Source organism: Schistocerca serialis, chromosome 3 (assembly GCF_023864345.2).
Source record: "Schistocerca serialis cubense isolate TAMUIC-IGC-003099 chromosome 3, iqSchSeri2.2, whole genome shotgun sequence".
In the NCBI taxonomy this organism is placed as follows: Eukaryota; Metazoa; Arthropoda; class Insecta; order Orthoptera; family Acrididae; genus Schistocerca; species Schistocerca serialis.
Window position 1 is genome coordinate 306,016,470 of NC_064640.1, and position 20,391 is coordinate 306,036,860.

Sequence of the window (20,391 nt, forward strand, 5' to 3'; positions counted from 1 at the left end):
AGGAGTATATATATATATATATATATATATATATATATATATATATATATATATATAAAAAGCAGAAGTATTATAAGAAGATACAAAAAATACAGGGGCAATACCATCAAATACACAAAAGACACTGTAATTTGTTCATCAACACGGTTGAACAGACGGTTCATCCTCGATGTTCACCTCTCATCAAAAATATTTTATCATTGAAGAAGGATATGGGAACTGAACATTCTGTTTGATAAATGGCTTTTATATTCCAGTGTAGTGTGAACGTATTCAGAACTAACGTGGGAACAGTCTAGTATTAGCTCAGAGGAGGCTATTGTACCTATGCTTAGAAGAATCATTAAAGAATCCTGTGCTAAGCGATTATAGCCTTCGCAGAAACGACGACCATCAAAGTCAAAGGTACGCAAAAAAGACCGAAGTGGTCTTCGTTCAGTACTCTTAAAACTCCTCACATGTGCTTCAATATATAGCGGATCATGTCTCTATAGCGATCCGCCATATTATCAAAGCATGCGTTCCAGTGTCCACTGGCAGACTTTACAGACACTAGATCTCCTGAAAGATTGACAAATTCCAATTGGCGAGCAGGATACGTAGGTGGTTCTCCATAGATTTTGACTCAGTCCATCGGATTCTTTTCAGCAGCAAGACGTATCAAAGAGGAGAGTAAAATGCAATAATGGCACGAGTTATTATGGCCCAACAACAACCGTTTCTCACCTTCTGCAAAAGAATAGTTATCAGTGAGGAGGATTATTGGTGAAGATGGGTATCATCGCAAATGGATATTTTCGGTAACTGATTTCGTGCAACACCTCCACACGAAGTCTCCCAAAATAAATGCCGTATCTTAACACTGGATCTAAACACCGTCAGCAATAGGAGACAGAGAAATTCTGTCTGCTCAGTATAGAAGAAATAAAACCGCCACTTCACTATCCGAAAACTGGAATACGTTTAGTCTAAAGCTCACACCACAGCACATGGGACATATTAAATGCAGTAGTTGAAGAAAATAGGAACTCCTTCCAAAGAACATTTCTTTACACTTCTCAGCTTGATTTGGTCCGATGCAGGTCACCTCATCTTTCAAAGGAAAGCATTAGTCAACCGTTCCCAAAACCAAAGTGTCATTGCACAAAACCAAATAATTATCAGAAAATGGGTCTCACCAGCTACGTACTGAAGATAATAGTTGAGTCTTACGCTTAGTATGGTTCCTTCAGTTCAGAAAGATGAGCAGCTCTATGACTGTTCTATAAGGAAATATCACTCAACACTTGACAACCTAATCCTATTGGAGGCGAATGTAGTGATTTTTGGTACTGAAAATCCATTTCACACTAACATGAACTTTTAAACTCACATGTCTCGCACTTGTTCTGCAGTGCAAGTTACAACCATAAAGCTTGTCATTCGAAATTCTGTAATGGGAAAAAATTAAAATTTACATCTCTGTTTTAAATCAAGGTCGGAAAGCTTAAGTTTTTTATCTGTATAAAATAAATAAAAACTTAAGCAACGGAAAAGAACCGAAACTGAGTCAGGAAAACTCAAGAGTCTAGCTAGCATAGTACATACTGCGTGTAGAGATAGTTTTTTTACTTACGTAATGATTAAATACAGCGGCTCGTTCTTATAAGGTATATCTACGAAGTCTTGAGTCTTTGTATTCCGCTGCGGAAAAAATACCTTAACACTGTTAAGGGAAAGAAAAAAGACGATGCATCGAGAACACGAAAAAAGTCGATTAGGGCTTCAAAGGTATTTAAGGTACGGAGCCAGACACTACTGATTTATGTTAGTTTTGAGAAGAAGCACGGATGAGGAGCTGTTATTGATGTCTTCCCATATATTACGTGTGACAGGAGGGTACGCGACGCTATCATCCGTCAAAGCCGTACAGTGTAAGTAATCTCCTAGATGGATTCGTGGCGAGCCCTGCAGTGTATTACGCAGTAATTTTCAGACTTGAATTTTTATTTCAATTACTCAGATTATTATTGAATAACACAAATGCAGCCTTGAAACATGCCGGAAATTTAAATCAACTTTGAAAGTATTCTGCAGTGGCGGCTGTAAAATATTACTGTTGCCATGGAGCTTACAGAGACCCTAATACATCAGGTAAACGAAACGAAACTTCGGTTATCGTCTTTTTTAAGCTAACAGCCTCTTTTGTTCCCATTGTAGCAGACGTCAGCACTATGCCGGCCGCGGTGGCCGTGCGGTTCTGGCGCTGCAGTCCGGAACCGCGGGACTGCTACGGTCGAAGGTTCGAATCCTGCCTCGGGCATGGGTGTGTGTGATGTCCTTAGGTTAGTTAGGTTTAAGTAGTTCTGATTTCTAGGGGACTTATGACCTAAGATGTTGAGTCCCATAGTGCTCAAAGCCATTTGAAGTCAGCACTATACTTTTTGCTCATTTTATCATTCATAATTGCGACTGATGACCTCAGAAGTTAACTCGCATAGTGCTCAGAGCCATTTGAACCATCATTCATAATTAGCAACATACAACCCACTCCCAATATTACTTTACTGAAAACAATTCTCTAATGTTTTAGATGGGGTTATGAAAGTAGTACTTCCTCTTACATGGCGACAGTGAAACAATTTCATTTGTCCTAGCTCTCCAATTCACCAATATTTGTGCATGTGTCGACTCTTATCTCCTCAATCGCTAACCATAACACATATTCGCGGAATTACCCACAGAATTAACAAAAAATATTAATGACAGTCAAATCGAACACCACTTCTTAACTATGTAAATAATCAACATTAAGTTACTCAGTTCACGCTATAGTTTACACAATTTTCTTAATTTTCCACTAGCATCTGAAACGAATGCTTGCTACTGTCTAATTACAATCAAAGAACGTTATTTGTACGATAAAAGTACTTTTCTTTGTCATTCATACTAAGTTGGATGAGCTTACCCTCTGCGCCTTCCTCTTGTCTGCCCGCTGGTTCTGGTGATAGATGCGACTGAAGTTAGATACGATAACAGGAACCGGCAAAGCGATCACTAGCACACCACTGAGGGAGCACACTCCTCCAACGATCTTGCCAGCAATCGTCTTGGGAACCATGTCACCGTACCTGTAACACATTACAGACATTAGTTTGATAAAACAGCATGCTAATCTAAAGGAGTGCGACTACTGTGGCCACAATTCAATTTTAATGCTTACACTAAAGTGCAATTACGTAGCTGCCAAATCAAAACTGGACAGTCTTAATCATTACCTTACTCGTAACCGTCTACATGCGCCTTATGTGTGTACAGACACCTGGAATGATCACTCATAGGTTTTAATATCCATGTGAAGCATCACATAATTCAACCATTCGTACCAACAGGCTGCTGAGGGTCTTTTCCCTTAAGTAATGTCACAGTAGCGAGTGAACAGTCCAGCCCGCCGTCCTGTCGGTTTTCCAGACCACTGTGTTGGACTCCCTATTTGAGGTATCCTCCGCTATTCTATTGCAACGGTCCGCGCCTTGCTTATGTTTTAAAACGCATGGGAAATAATGTTTATTGTATTTTTACCAATGTTTGTTCCAGACTGGACCATGAAAAGTACAAAAGAAGGAATTTTCATAGTTTTGTGTAGATATTCTTTGTGCCCGTAGTTCTTTTATTCTCTCAGCAAGTGCCCTTTTCGTCAGACCACGTCGTTCTGGTCTTCGTGGTTTTTATGTCAGGCTTTCTGTGCAGTCATGAATTTTATGCCAAAAGTCTTTGTCTCTTATATCAAATTATGTTATTCCTGCTTCCTTCAAATCTACTTATACTACATTTATTTATTTATTTATTTTACAAGGCCTCCAGGCCCTCTTTTACATCTAACCAACAGTCATTAGTGAGATGACAATATAGTATGTGTAGTACAGAGGAATAGCAATAATAATAATAATAATAGTTTTCTGAAGCCATATCCAAAGGATGAATCCCAACAGACTGACACAAAAGACTTCACTTATTTCGGTAAATCAAAAGGTGATTATACATGGTACGAAGAAATTGGAAGGAACTTCATGGAACGCCGAATTACTCTACAAGATGTTGAGGAATGATTGCTGTTCAGAAAGCAACTACGAGATTCCGAAGGTTTCCATGAAAACTCCAAGAAGGAGACTGGGGTGACTTCGGGAGATAAATGAAAAGAAATTATGAGAAGAATGTGGAAGAAAAGAAAGAAGAAACAGTTGTTGTGAATTTAGCTGGTAGTGGCTCATACGTTAAAGGAGAAGAAGAAGATGAAGAAGGAGAATGATAATGGATGCAGTAATCATTACAGTATACATAGTACGTGAGCAATACATAATAACAGTAACATATAGTAATAAATACGCTTTGACGGAAAAATTGCGACACCAGGCGTTGTGCGACATAAACGAAAGTTGGTAGGCGTGTTACTACATGTGAAAGATGATGTCTACTCAAATTTCGCGCCAGTCGCATAAGAAAGGCGTTAGTAGCTCCACTCGGAAGATGCAAATCAGGTTTGTTTTAAATACACCTAGTAATGGTCGTGACCGTCAGTTGTCTTTGATGGTGAGATGATGTTAATCAGGATGGCCCTTAAGAAGACAAAGAAGCCATTATTAACAACCCACTGCGCTTGAATGAAGTCGTTTAATATGGCTACGAGAAGCTGGATGCTCCTTCTGTGATACGCCAGAAAGACTTGGCAGGAATGTAGCCACTGTACATGATTGCTGCAAGCGGCGATCACAAGATTGTACGGTTGCAAGCAGACCGGGGCCCTGGACGCCCAGGTGGGGGAAGACCACTGTGTTCCGCGTATGGCTCTGGTGCATCGTATTGCATCTAAAGCAGCAATGTGAGCTGCACTTGGCACCACAGTGGCACAACGAACTGTTACAAATCGGGTTAATCAAAGACAGCTCCGAGGCAGTGTGCATTTCACTGACCTCAAACCACCGCCATCTGCGATTTCATTAGTGTCAAGCGAGAGCTCACTGGAGGGCAGGGTGAAGCTCTGTTGTGTTTTGTGATAAAAGCTGGTTCTGCATCGGTGCCAGTAATGGCCGTGTGTTGGTTAGAAGGAGGCCAAATGAGGGCCTGCAACTAACGTGTCGGCGTGCTAGACGCATTGAACCTACACTTGGAGTTATGGTCTGGTATGCGATTTCATATGACAGCAGAAGCACTCTCGTGGTTGCCTCACACAACCTCATTGGGAATCTGTACGTCAATCTGGTGATTCGATCTGTTGTACTGCCATTCATGAACAGCATTCCAGTGAGTGTTTTCAAACAAGAAAACGCTCGCTTACATACCGCTGTTGTAGCCTAATATGCTCTAAGGGTGTGGACATGTTACCTCGGCCTATTCGATCACCAGATCTGTCTCCAATCAAGTACATAAGGGACATCACCGAACGACCACTCCAGCGTCATACGCAAACAGATTAACCGTTCCTGTATTGACTGACAGGCACGGAACTCTACGCCAGCACCTGTACAAGACAATGCATGCAATTTTGCATGCTTGCATTCAAAATCCTGGCAGTTACACCAGTTATTAATGCATCAACATTTCACAATTACAATGGATTGACTCGAACGTACCTGTGACCTTAGAATGTTAATCACTTAACTATGTTACTTAGACGAATGTACTGTATTCCCGAGATTTCATTACTACACATTAAACTTTTTTGGTAACACGACTTTTTTATGTTTCCAAAAATGGCAATGTAGTTAACTCTGCGTCAAGTCATTTCTAGTTTTGTTTGAAATTATATCTAATGGAAATGTGTGGCTATGATATAAAAGGAATCAAATCTGGAGAAGTTGACTGGCCTCCGAAAACAGCCAGGAATAATAACATGAAGTTAGGAAATGATGTGGAGGAAAGAAACTGGAAATAGGGAGGAATGAGAAAAGCATCGATAGTTTGAGATATTCTGACGAAGAGGCTAAGTCGATGACAAAAGGTAGGTCTCCAGTCTCTTCTTGAACACAGAGGAGTTTGTCATAAGACGCAGTTCATAAGTTAGTTTGTTCCATATCAGTACGGCTGAAATGAATAAAGAGATGGAGAAAGGTTTTATGTTACACATAACTAGAGCCAAGATTTAGGACATATCAGATTTTGTACTGCTGTTACGAAGTCATGAATGAGATCTGATATGCTAGGAGATGAACTGTGGACACTTGAAACTAAGAAACCAATGAAGAAGACATCTACTCCATCTGGGCATATGAAAGACTGACGTGACCAACTAACCCAATATTACACACAGACGTGTGTTACACAAGTATCCATGGCACAATCCAATCGCCTGGAGTTTTCACCATTTGTGCTGAGTTGAACTACATTACAGTAGTAAATATTCTGCAGGACTAAGGACTCGACAAGTTTCTGTTTTATTTTCGGCGAAAATATTTTTTAAATTTTTTAATGCATCTAGAGAAGAGAGAGATTTCCTACATGCAGTGGTAGTTTGTTCTTTTTAGTTCAGATGCTCATTAAAATTATGCGGGAATCTTTTACTGTTCTTTCAGAGGGTATTCATATTTCATCACGGGGTGTAAAAGAGTTATTTGTTTGTGGTATCACACACAAACCTTAACCTGTCTCAAGGGAGACAGGGCCCCCTTCTCTACACCCTCACTTCAGTAATTCCTGTCTGGAGCGTCCACATCGCGGGGTTGGACGTCCTATACATCAGTAGGCCGGAATTTTAGGGTGCCTGAGTTCAGGCAGGCACACAATCTCGTGGGATACAGCACTGAACCCATGCCGAGGGTTACGCGTGGAGACCTTAATGGCAACAACGGCGGAAAAGGAGACTTTGGTAAGGCATAGCTGGCAGATAACGCGACGCGCCTTTCTGAAGATTAAATGAAAAGGAAATCACAGCTTTGTGGCGGAGTGGGGTCTTCAAAGTCTGAACGAGATAACGCCAGCAGACACATCTGCAGGAGCGATAGGCCCATCGAGTCAGCTTCTGAACGAATGAAACTGGTTACAGACCTAAATGCGGCCTCTCGGATTGTGTGGAGAAGCTTCGCTTGCTGGGCTACGGAATACGGTAGATATGATAACAATGTTTTACGAAACTGTTCACTGATCAGCTTTCGGTGTGATATAAGGATAATCTGTGGCATCTTTGGGTTAGGTTTAAGATCTTTAGACGTCATGTGCCCTGTAATTTGTACTATACGTCGTCAGTGGAGTAGTATATCGTGATCATCAATGATTCCGCTCTACAGCAACGTATATCCTTTAATTTTATTAAATTTTCGTTGTTCAGAAATTAATAAGTACGAGGACATGCTGAAAAGTAATGCCTCAGAATATCCTATGTGGAAACTCAGAGCTTTTTCAATAAAACAAACTTTATTAACAGTCCACATCTTTATTCTTCATGTCACTCTGGCGACGAACGGATTTCTCCCAGCGAGAGACCAGTTTGTCGATACCTTCAACGTAAAATGTTTGACTTTGTTAAGGAGCCACAATATCATTTGTGCTTGCACCGCTTCGTCGCTATCAAAGTGAAATCTTTCGGAGGTGTTCTTTAAGTTCCGGAATCAGATGAAAATCGGATGGAATCCAGGCGAAACTTTATGGGGGATGATCGATTGCAGCGAATCCAAGGCGTTAGATTGTTGAAGATGTCGGACCAGTGCGTGGTCTGGCATTGTCATGCAGAAGGGCCCCATGTGTGGACGAGTTCTTCGAATTCGTATTTCGATTACAGTACACTGTTTCTAACGCACCGATGTAGTTACGCTACACACCGGTATGTTACACGCCACACTTCTGAGTCCTCTAATGGCAGAGGGCTGCAGATATGTAGACATGAAGAATAAAGATGTAGAATGTTAACAATGGTTGTTTTACCTAAAAAGCTTTGAGAGCTTTCACATAAAAAGTCTGGGGCATTACTTTTCAGCACCTCACAGTATAATTAGATGTTTTAGCGACGATCCGCAGCTGATGCCAGCGATAGCTGCCATCCTCTCACATTTTAGGTCTGAGGGTGCCCTAATTCGGCCGAAACCAGCCATAAAAAAATACGCGTTGTAGACTGTGATTTGTTCGTTTAATTACAAGACAGTATCACTGTATTCTTCCGGCGATACAATGTCGTCTTCTTGAGTAATTAAAAGAGTCTATCTAGTGTAAAGATGTTTTTCTATTCTTATTACCGCCAGATATCTTTTCCTAATCATAAAATATGTGAATTCTGTAAACGGCTGCAGGCAAATAACACAACAGTGAAAGTTGCGAGCTTGAGGTTACAGTGAATCGGTTGCCTTTGTGCTGAAGCATAGGTAATCTAAATAAAGCCGGGTTTACCTAGGATCACGAGTTCTGCGCCGCGCGGACAGGATAGAATGTTTTGCGGTGGGAGGGACGCGAGCACATTACCTGTTCATTCCATTCGTGCTGTCTCTGAAGAGTTTTCAAACAAATGATTGTTACGTTAACCAGTGTGTTAATACACTGTACAATACTAATGCATTGCGTGGGAGAACAGAAAAAGGGGAACTTCTGGGTTTGCTAATAACTAAACATATAAAACTCGGTGAAGGACAGGATAATTTGCTCCAGATTTACGAGAAGCTAAGAAAACAATGAACAATATATTTTTGACACTGTGTCAAATAATAGCTCATCGTCCTCGTCACTGAAAAGCACTTGTAGCTTTTTAGCACTCTTTTTAACTATTTTGCACGCGAACTGTACCTGACTTCCAGCAATTGATTCACTAGGATGCAGAGTACAACACGTTAAGCCGTCGGCACATGGACCGGGTATTCGAACGTTAACGTTGAGCCTGCCGAGTTTCTGACGTTATAGTGTGGAAAAAGCACGCTGGGGAGTCTTTCGGAACATGCAGAACAATATTTAGCATGTCAAATATTCTGAACCTGCGTTTGAACGCAGACCAATGAGCTGGAAGAACACCACCTACGTCACATGACGCCAACTCTCTTCGGTACAGAGTCGCGAGATGTCGTATAGGCTTTCAGGTGAAGCTTATGTGTATATACCGTTACTAAGAACCAGCAAATCCAGGATCTCTCGAAAATCCATCGTCAATTGTACGATCTGTTGTAACAAAATGAATAGAAAAGTCAAATTCGTGATTAAAGAATTATTGTACTGAGCATGTTATGAAAGTATGACGTTTCAAGGCAACGGCACATTGACGATTCGTCAGAAACGCATTGCTCTTGATACAGTTAGTTATAATTAAATGTCAGTTAATAACATACGTAAGGTTTAAGTTATTAGGAGATGGTAAGAAGCAAAGTATGGTCGTACATCATTCAAGGACGATGTAGTTTATTGAGTAGAAATGCGGAGCAGTATCGTAAAAGATGATGTGTTGCTGGTCGAATGTGAACAGAAGATAATGCTGTGTTTTATTGATGTCACTAATGAGTTACCAGCTATTTTAGGTTCTGTAACTATTAATACTGATTTAAATGTCCTACTTTCCGTAAGCAAATACAAAATTCCCCAGCATAAGGTGCCCACTGAATATAGATCAGCAAACACATAGCATGTATTTGATAGAATAATGGAATATATTGTGTCAATAATGTCTGAAGGAGACAATTTAAACAAGTGTTTAGTGGTTGAAAATATAGTGAAAGTGCCAGAAGATAAATATTTCAGTGATACATGTTCAGAACTGCAGCTGATAATTGCTCAAATTCAGTTCCTAAGAAATAATGATAACTGTCGTAGATATTGTAGGAATATATTATTACTGGCATCGTCTATGTTTGTTCATTCGCCATCAACATACACAGCTGTACACAATAGTCGTTATCTATAATTGCTACGCCGATGCACTGTCAGAAAGCTGATAGGTAAATTTAGTTTAAATAGTATAAATGTAGATGGCACTATTTGAAAATTAAGAGAACATCTTTGAAAGATCATGAACTAGTGGTAAATCTGCTCCTCGATGAAACTTGCATCGAGCCTCGTTTGATGTTTAAAAGAGGTACAATTTATGGTGCCAATAACACTGATAACAATGATCTTACCAAAACAGCTCAGATTTTCATGATATCAAGTGTATTTTCAAAATTTAAGTTCTCAACAGCTAAAAACTACGTTATTACACATAATAACTGAAGTTTACTGTGGTTGGCTTCAATCTCAGATAACAATGCAGTAAATCCAAAAGTTTGTGAGTTAGGTTACTTCCCCTTAGTGGTATTTTGCAGCCTTGTATTCAACATCCTAATGAGAGTACTAGAAGGTTGTTCCTAATTTTTGACACAAGACATATTTTGAAATGTATCCATGATAACTCGATTACTAAAGCTGACAGACTGTTGAAGTTTCCAAATTTTGACAATTTTGAAGTTGTAATTACTGCAGATTTTAAGTATTTAGAATTGATGTACAAGAAGGAAAAAGGTTCGTTGCTGAAATACACTCATTTATTGTCGTTTAAGTCCTTATTTCCTTCCAATATTCAGAAAAATATGTTAACCTTACATTTATGATTTTTGATGATAGAAATTTGCTGCTTTAAAGGCGTTATGTTCAAGAGAGACAAATTTTACAGGCTCTGAACATACTTCAACTTTCATACAAATACATAATTTGTGACTGGTGGCACATTGTTAATGTGAAAGGTGCATCTGAAGGTGAAAGGTTTAATGATCAATATAGGCAGCCTATTAGGATATACAGCTTTTTGCTGTTAGGGTTTTTAAGAAAAATGTCTTTATGGTTAAAAATTTGGAGGCTTGGAGGCAGAGTGTACATAATTCTCATACTTCGAGCTCTCAAGCTTTTCAGGCACTGATCAATACTCTTGATGGGTTTTTATTACTGATTCTGTATGTAGTTAAACATTATAAGCCGAACTATATATTACTTAGTAAGCTGCAGAATGACAATCTGAAAGGTAGATTTAGTAGTTACTGTCAAATGAGTGGAACAAATTATTATGTAAGTTACATTAAGATATTTCAGTGTGAAAAGAAACTAAGATTCAGAGATATGGTACTACTAAATTATTTGAATAAAAATATTCCTCTGTGGACATTGCTTCCTTGCTGTGGAATATTCGATAAATGTGTGAATGTTGACAAATATTCTGCAGTGTTATGGGAGAATTTTGAAGTGTCACAGACACCAGAAAATAAGGAGCGTTTTCTAAAATGTTGTGAGATTAGCACCTCTTGGGTGCTATTTGATAAAGAAGTTGAAATATCCGTCCCAAATTATTTCATAACGAAATGTGACTGTGGAAAGTTTGCCGTTCCCACTGAAACTGCTTTTGTGATATCTAGCCTTCGTTGGTTCATACTGAAAGCAATATTAGATTTGTATTCAGGTAGTCTCATTGGTGATTCACATCAACTTTCTGTCTTGCACAAAATATGTTGCTTGAAGCTGGAGAGCTGTGATCTTACTGAGGCTGACTTAAGTGATGTTTGAAAATGTCAGAGATCTTTGAAGGACATATCTGCAAAATATTAACATCCAATCCTGTAAAGTAATGATGAATAATCTTACTAAAAATGTTAATGATTCTGTAGGCAATAATAAATGTGGCAGGCAGTTAAAGAAACTAAGGACAACACGGAATATTTTTGTGTATAATTTTTTTTAATTTGTTTATTCATTGTATCAGTGGAGAAGAGTCTACTGTTAATTAATATGTGGAAAAATATATATAGTTTTCTAACACAGTCACTATACTTTCCACCACAAATTTAATTTTATAGCTAGCGAGATAATGCTGAAAACACAAAGTGGAAAATGTCAATGACAGGTATAAGTAATGTGCTATACTACTCTAAAAATCATGAGGTGTAAATGTGTTATACTATTTTAAAAATCTTGGAATGTGTAGTTTTTCAATAAATTACTATGTAAATATTAAATACATTTCTTTAAAAAATGATTCATTTCCCTTTGTCCTTTAGGAGTTGAACGCTCCAGTTCCTCAGTGTATGAGTGAAATGAGTGAAAGTTAGTGGTGACAGAATGTGATATACAATGTTTCAAATTAAATAAGCTATAGTGAGATAGAAAACAAAAAAATTATGAACATATATGACAGTTTTTGTACACTGTTATTCCTCTCTGTCTCTGTCTCCCCCCCCCCCCCCCCCCCCCTCTATCTTTCCTTATTTCCCTTCCATAAGTCTCTCTCTCTCTCTCTCTCACTCACTCTCTCTCTCTCTCTCTCTCTCTCTCTGTGTGTGTGTGTGTGTGTGTGTGTGTGTGTGTGTGTGTGTGAGAGAGAGAGAGAGAGAGAAAGAAAGAAGCTGTGTGAGGGGGAGACTGAATTTGAAAATTTGAAATATGGAATTTATTCAGTAAATGGACATGCAAATGCTAGTGCCTTTTATGACAAGTTTAGCTGTAAATTTTGCTCAATTACACTAATTTATTGTCGTTTAAGTCCTTATTTCCTTCCAATATTCAGAAACAAAATGTTAACCTTACATTTAGAATTTTTGATGATAGAAGATTTACTTTAAGCTTTGTATGTATGTTGGAGTTGCACGCTTTTTGGAGGATGTTCAGTTTATGTTTTTGAGATGAACACTCTGTTTGTTTTGTGGTATTTTGTGATGCACCATCTGAAGTAAAGTATATCACATACATTTTGATGTAGTGAGGTATGAAACAAATATTTATGAATACAGGGGTGTGTGTGTGTGTGTTTGTGTGCGTGCGTGTGTGTGTGTGTGTGTGTGTGTGTGTGTGTGTGTGTGTGTATGTGTCTTGAATTTCTGTGGTTGAACAGAAGTTGCGGTTAAGGTGCAGTATAGGTGTTGGCAGTTCTTAAAAGACATGTTGATATTGGTAAAATCACAATGAATGGTGAGCAATGAATAGGGTTAGTCAGAAGCAAGATGCATGTAGGAAATGCGATTCTACCTTCTTAAGAAATATGATTGCTGTTCATTTCACTTGCAGCAATTTAAACTGTGCTATTAGGTTCCTGCCTAACAGCAACCTCGAAAATCTTCATATATTCCTAGAAAACAGCGAAGCATTTGTGACAAGGAAGACTGCAAATATGATTGACCATCTTGATTCCCATTATTTTGTCGCCACATTACTAACATGTAATGTCTTGTAAAAACTGTCGACACCTAAACCGCACTTTAACCGAATTTGAAGTACATTATACACTACAGTTCTCTTGTATTGAAATTTAAAAGAATTATGTTTGAACCTATACCCACAGCTTCTCACTCTCTCTGTCCCTTTGAGAGAGAGAGGGAAAGGGGGGGGGGGGCGAGAGAGAGAGAGAGAGAGAGAGAGACTGAATTTTAAGTACAATGAGTGAATGAAAACATTCTTTAGTAAAGTACAAAAAGTAAAGTTGTTTGACACTATGTGCGTGTGTAAAGAAATTTAATGGGGAGACTGAACGACGCTATTTGATAAGCAAAATGCAATAACGAAGCAAAAAACAATTATTTATGAGTATCATTGCCAGTGAGTGTCACGCCTTTTCTTTTTATTAAAAGTTGAAACAATGCACTGTGTTGGTAAACTGTACTAATCAAACTCTTTTTATTTATTTATTTATTTAACCTGGCAAGGCCCTCTCTTACATCTAACCAGGCATTCTACTTATTTTCCTTCCATATGTTTTAGTAGACATGTTAAACTACACCTAGTACAAAAAGTGAAATAAACAATTACAAAGGTACACTTGGAAAAAGACATACACACACATTTTGTATTCGTAGATGATAAGTACTGCTATAATTAGGCATTATGATAGAGAGAGATTTTAGATAGGAGTGCTAGCCGCAGGGAGTATGAGGGAGACTGATGGTGAAGGGGGGAGAAGAATAGGGATATGATGGAACACAGTTAAGGAAAAGAAGATTGGGTGGCCAATGGAGACAGCTGAAGAGGAAAAAGAGAAAGGAGCAAGATAGGAGACACTAATTTTGCTATTTGACAGAGGGGAGGATTGGTCTTGTACACTAATTTTGTCGAAAACGTTATGAGGATGATAGTTGAAATGTTTGAACTTCTTCTTAAAAGCAGCAGGGGTTGAATTTTGTACAAGATAAGGGCAGTTTCTTCCAGAGGTGGACAGCGGAAACAGAGATGGAGTTTGCAAATGTTTTTGTTTTGTGAGTGGGTACAGTTAGGATACCAAATAACAGTGACCTCGTGTTTCGGTTATGATGGCATGAAAGGTGTTTAATCTCTGAAGCAAGGTGCTGGGTGCTCGCGCGAGGAGGAGCCTGTGAAGTAGACACAGAGCGTGGTAGTCAAGCATTTTGTCCTGCCGCAGCCACCCTAGCTGGGAGTACGAGGCACTAACATGATCATATCGGCGAATGTTGCAGGTGTAACGCACACAGGCATTCATAGTTAGTTCTTATCGTCTTTTCTTTTCACTACTCATGCCTTGTTTAATTACATCACAATAGTGGAGGTTCGGCAGAAAGAGTGCTTGCACGAACTGGAGTTTCACGTCCTGTGAAAATACGTTCCTAAACTTTTTGAGAACATAGAGACAAGCGGACGTCTTCTCGCACATTGCGACTGTATTCTCTGCCCAGCCGAGATGCTCATCCAAAGTTACACCCCAAGTTCGTAACTGTTTTCTGGTATGGTATTGGAATACCCTCGAGCAGAATAAGAGGCAGCCGTTCTCGGAAACCTGAGCTTATTGATTTCTGATGGGCTATTGAGATTACTTGTGTCTTCTTTGCATTTAGGTTAAGCCCCGGTTTTTCGCCCATGTCACTACTGAAGACAGATTATCATTCATCTGAGCGATTGCAATGTTTGTATCTTCAGGTCTGACGCCTAGGTAAAGCTGGAGGTCGTCGGCACAGAAATGATATTTACAGGACAGAAGCGACGAAATATCATTGACATATAAAGAAAACGAAAGTGGCCTTAAGACTGATCCTTGTGTCACTCCTGAGGAGACATGTTTCCAGGAAGATTTTTCATTTACACAGACAACACATTGCTGTCTGTCTTTTAAGTAGCTTTCAAACCACCTCGTAGCACAATCTGAGAAATTAAGCTATCGCACTTTTCCGAGCAGTATGTCAAGGTTAACAGCGTCAAAAGCTTTGCTGAAGTTTAGTGGCGTCAATATTGTTTCTTTTCGGCTGTCGATGGCATATTTCAGGTCATCATTACTTTAATTAGAGCAGTATTTGTGCCGTGGTGTTTACGGAACCCGGATTGAAATTTGTCATATGGGTTGAATTCGTGCGTATGTTCAGTGATTTGATCATGAACAATATATTCGAGTGCTTTGGAAACAGCAGACAGTACGCTAATTGGTCGGTTTAAAGTAATTTAAAGATAACAGTATTACTGAGAGTAGTATTCTTTTCGGATCAAGAGTAAATAATCAATAAACAGTAACACCATTTGTAATTTTGCAAAAGAAAAACGGCAAATATGCGAGAGTCAGTGAATGCGGAGCTGGGTCACTAGATGGCTGTGTTTCGGCCGTATCACTACAAAGCTGAAGTCATCAAAGCGCGCCCAGGCCATTATCTTTGGTCGGCCGCGTGCAACGAACTCGTGACGTCACACTAGACGGCCTGTCCGCCACACTTCGCGAGCGCTCGGCTCCGTACGGGGCCTACGGGAAATAAATACGTAATTGAAAACGTACCCACTAAAGGTCTCAATGCTGTCGTGTGCTATCGAGAACTTGCATGCATTTAAACACGAAGTCAAAAATTATTAAATTCGTCTCAAATAGTTACTCTCTCCCCGCTGGAGACGACTGCTGGCACTCGTAAGACCTGCACTGTCTAGTGCTGCGACGTACGCGCCACTGCTTGTCTTTCTCGTGGACTTCGGCTTGCCATGCCTGACGTAAAGCACTGGCACACTACGCATTGCGCTCTGTCGAAAAGCACCTTCACTGTTTTGTCACTGCTGAGGGGACAAAGCATTAAGCCGAGCGCGTTACGTATTACGCGGTGCAGAATTTCTGCTCCTAGGAAAACCCAGCTTAAAAGTGGAAAAACACAGGAATTTGCAGACAGACGCAGCAGAGTTGGTAGTAACCTCACACGCGAAAGTCAGCCTGCTGGCACAGCGAGTTGCACTCAGCAGCATATCAGGGCTGGCTGCGCATCAAGGCCCAACGAGAAACACAGGCCGTATCCCGAGAGTCAGGGCACGCGACACTGCAGGTTTTACTAGTGCGTCTTCGACAAGGAGCGAGTAACTCTTTCATGAGTTTAATAATGCTTGAATTTGTGTTTAAATGCAAGCAAGCTCTTGATAGCACACGACATAATTAAGATATTTAATGGGTACGTTTTCAATTAAATATTGATTTCCCGTGGGCTCTGCACGGAGCCGAGCGTTCGCGAAATGTGGCGGACAAACCAACTAGGGCATTCACATTTGTTCTTCGATATCTCAATTTTTGCTTGGAATTCTTGTCATCTTCTCATTGTAGGCTTCGTTTTCGTTACGCTTTCAGTTTCCTCAGTTAGAACTGAGATCAAATTTTCTTTGAAAGATAAACTTTTAAATTACGAGTTGCTGTTTCTTGAAGATATGCCTCCGTTTCTTTCGCGCCTCTCGTCTTCCTACGAATAATTCATAAAATTCGCAGTTGTCATTTTTCAGAGTAGCAACAGCGTAGTAATCCTCGTACTGGAGTGCTTCTGTGTCTTGAATAAGTGTATCGCTGAGCTGGTTTCTTTTTTTGGTGATTACAAAAGCTCCAACAGCTCTTTAAACGACCCTACATTAAAGACGTTCGCCTTGAGCCACTATCTTGTAGACATAAACAACAGACTCGAACATCGAAACTGATAAACTTAAAAAATAAAAAATTAGCTGGTTGTATTACTGCTTCGCCGTAAACCAAACAAGATAGCGATTGTGAGAAGTCGTCGTTCGATAAGCGATGGGTGCATACGGCTTTAATGGAGCAGACAAGAAGGTGTGGCAGTAATTATTTACCGATTCTCATCCTACTAAAGAGGGGATTTTTAGATATGACCGTCCCACACAACACTCTCGGTAACAGATCTCGTTGCAGTTGCTTTCATAGAACGAAATTGGTTTCTAGAACAGACTTGATAATATAGGATACGCAGAATATTGACATCTAATACTATATGTTTCTATGGAGAAATGGAGCAATAGAAGAATCGGAGACTGACCGCTTCCAAGCTTTGAGTCGAGTCCCTGAAAAAGTGTTTTCAACTGATTCATCCCAGCTTCAGAGCCGAACTTCTTATTTATTTACTGAAACGAGATGACACTTATAAGAGTCGAGGGTCACGAAAGGAAAGCAGTGGCGGAGAAGGGAGTGAGATAGGGTTGTAGCCTATCTACCATGTTATTCAATCGGTGTACTGAGGAAGCATAAAGGAAACAAAAGAAAAATTTGGAGTAGGAATTAAAGTCCAGCGAAAAGAAATAATAACTTTGTTTGTAATTCTGTCAGAGACAGCAAAGGACTAGAAAGAGCAGTTGAACGAAATAGATAGTGTCTTGAAAGGAGGTTATAATATGGCCTTCAACAAAAGAAAAAAGAGAATAATGGAATATAGTCGAATTAAATCACGTGATGTTGAGGGAATTAGATTAGGAAATTACACACTTAAAGAAGTAGACGAGTTTTGTTATATGGTAAGCAAGATAACTGATGGTGATAGAAGTAGAGAAGATATAAAATGTAGACTGGCAATGGCAAGAAAAGCCTTTCTGAAGAAGAGAAATTTTTTAACATCGAGTATAGATTTAAGTGTCAGAAAGTCCTTTCTGAAAGTATTTGTGCGGAGTGTAGCCATGTATGGAAGTGAAACATGGACGATCAACAGTTTAGATAATAAGAGAATAGAAACTTTTGAAAAGTGGTGCTACAGAAGAATGCCGAAGATTAGATTGGTAGAACACGTAACGAATGAGGAGGTGCTGAATAGAATTGGGAGAAGAGAAATTTGTGGTACAAACTGACTAGAAGAAGGGATCGGTTGGTAGGACACATTCTGAGGCATCAAGGGATCACCAATTTAGTACTGCAGGGAAGTGTGGGGGTAAAAATCGTAGAGGAAGATTAAGATATGAATACAGTAAGCAGATACAGAAGGATGAGGGGTTGCAGTAATCACTCGGAGGTGAAGAGGCTTGCAGAGGATAGAGTAACCTGGAGAGCTGCATCAAACCAGTCTTTGGGCTGAAGATCACAACAACAACAACAACATGCATCCCTCTGATAGTGTGCAAGAAGTAATACTGATATGCTTCAAACGGAATTTTCTCACTAAAGACCGCTATTGTTTTACAGCGGCAGGAAGGAAGCCCTACATCGCTCCGACGGAAGATATCAAGTCGGCACTGATGCCCCCGCGTTGTCCCTGGCGGATCGAGGCGGCGAAGTGACAGAAGTGACATCAGTGGTGGTGTGATGTACCCACCGACCACGTGAGTGCATAGCGAGCTGAAGGTGCCTTCCTGCGTCATCCGGCGCGAGAGCAGCATCGCCTGTACGGCTCTTCAGGGAGCTGGTGCTGCGACCCCATTCCGGACAGTTGCTTGACGCCTGAGAGCAGCACGCGCAGCCATTCCCCCGGCCGGCGCAACACGTTATGAAGTTGCACTTCGCCTTCGGACGGGTTGTACGCTCACTCTACGCGAACCTCCATCGTCTAGGGTAGGGCACGACCCACTACCCGGAAGACAAAGTTGTAAGTGCCCGTCTTGCTTACCTTCTTCCCAAATGTTTGGAAAACACAGTCTAAAGATATGAGTACCAGTGGGGAAAGCTGTGTCTCACAGTAACAGATGGAAAGGAACAAAAGGATCATCTCATACTGTGATTAAATGGTGCAGTGCACAGATGATAAATGCGTGTCAACAGAAAACTTACAACACGGAATGCTAATAAACCAAAACGGAAATTGTCATACTGGGCTATGTACCAGTCCTTGTTAATGCGCAAGATAGGGGAACTGGAAAGAAATCTATCGTCTCAGATAGGACATGTGAAAGAAACAACAGCTGCTGGTCCCACATTTGCAGCGGTTCTGGCAGCTCGCTCAGCCAAATCAAAGTTGAAAGCTACCAACGACATCGACATCGATAGATGATGATTATGCCAGTGTCTCCAAAAAACTCTGCACAGACTTAATAACTTCTCATACAGACCGTGTGAAAATTAACAACATTCGCACTGCAAACACCACGGTGATAGCAGGAGCAGATTCTAGCGAAGACTATCGGAAAATACACTCCGAGACAAGATACAATGATCGCAATTTCAGAAAAATTTCGATGGTTTATTCTACAGAAAGCGTTTCACAAACTGTGCAAGAGAATAACGCGCTGATCTAACTCCGGCCCTTATGTAAGCAGTTATTCGGCTTGACAATGATTGACTGAGTCTGCCCAATTGGCGCGTTAGATCGTCAAAATCCCAAGCTGGTTGGAGTGCCCTGCCCCTAATCCTCCTAAAGATCCGGCGACCTTGCTGACAAAAATGGTAATCCTGCAAACAGCACAGGAAGAGCAAAGAGATGATTGCAGGCACAGTAAGTAGGAGCCCCCTACCACGCGATTTTGAAATTGGGGGCGTACATTACAGTGGCGGGAAAATCAAAATGAGCGTACCAGGATGAAGATTAACGAAGGCATGGAAGATCTATGGGGATAATATTATGTTAACGAGCAGTAGAATGTGACGCGGAACATTTTTAATGCGTGCCTAATTGGGGTTCCCTTGTCCTATCTATTTCTTAACTTATAAATTGTAGAGTGCAGCAATCAGTCGTCCTTTTTTAGATTTTATTACGCATATCTAGATTTCGGCTAGTGGCTAGCCATTCTTAATGCACTATTTTCTGCCGGCCGATGTGGCCGATTGGTTCTAGGCGCTTCAGTCTGGAACCGCACGACCGCTATGGTCGCAGGTTCGAATTCTGCCTCGGGCATGGATGTGTGTGATGTTCTTAGGTTAGTTAGGTTTAAGTAGTTCTAAGTTCTAGGGGACTGATGACCTCAGATGTTAAGTCCCATAGTGCTCAGAGCCATTTGAAGCATTTTTTGCACTATTTTCTATTCTTGATGCATGTAAGTCCCTGTTGTTGGGGCGTCAGTAACATCTCTTTGAATACTCAATTGCTTCATAGGAATCATAGCGCACGTCCCCATATCGTAACACCCAGTACGGAATATGGTGAACCATTCCACAACTGTGGTTTTCGACACACATGTTGTCCAATACACAATCTTCATTCTCCGACGGATGTCTGCCGATGTTTGTCCTTCGGCAGTAAAGAACGGAATAACAACTCTTTCGTCCTGTCTCGACGCATTTTGTAATAACGTCGCTATAGTTACGTTTCCGCATGTACCACACGCAAGTCGGAAAGA

The 20,391-nt window shown here is 40.3% G+C and overlaps 1 protein-coding gene across 2 annotated transcripts in view; it reads right to left on the reverse strand.

The window, feature by feature from the left end:
* Nucleotides 1-20,391, reverse strand: part of LOC126471594 (potassium voltage-gated channel protein Shal) — a 694,995-nt gene that overhangs the window by 273,878 nt on the left and 400,726 nt on the right. For both annotated transcript variants that reach the window (XM_050099831.1, XM_050099830.1), the window contains exon 2: nucleotides 2,948-3,110. In XM_050099831.1, the coding sequence (XP_049955788.1) occupies nucleotides 2,948-3,110 (163 nt within the window). The remainder of the gene's footprint in view (nucleotides 1-2,947; nucleotides 3,111-20,391) is intronic.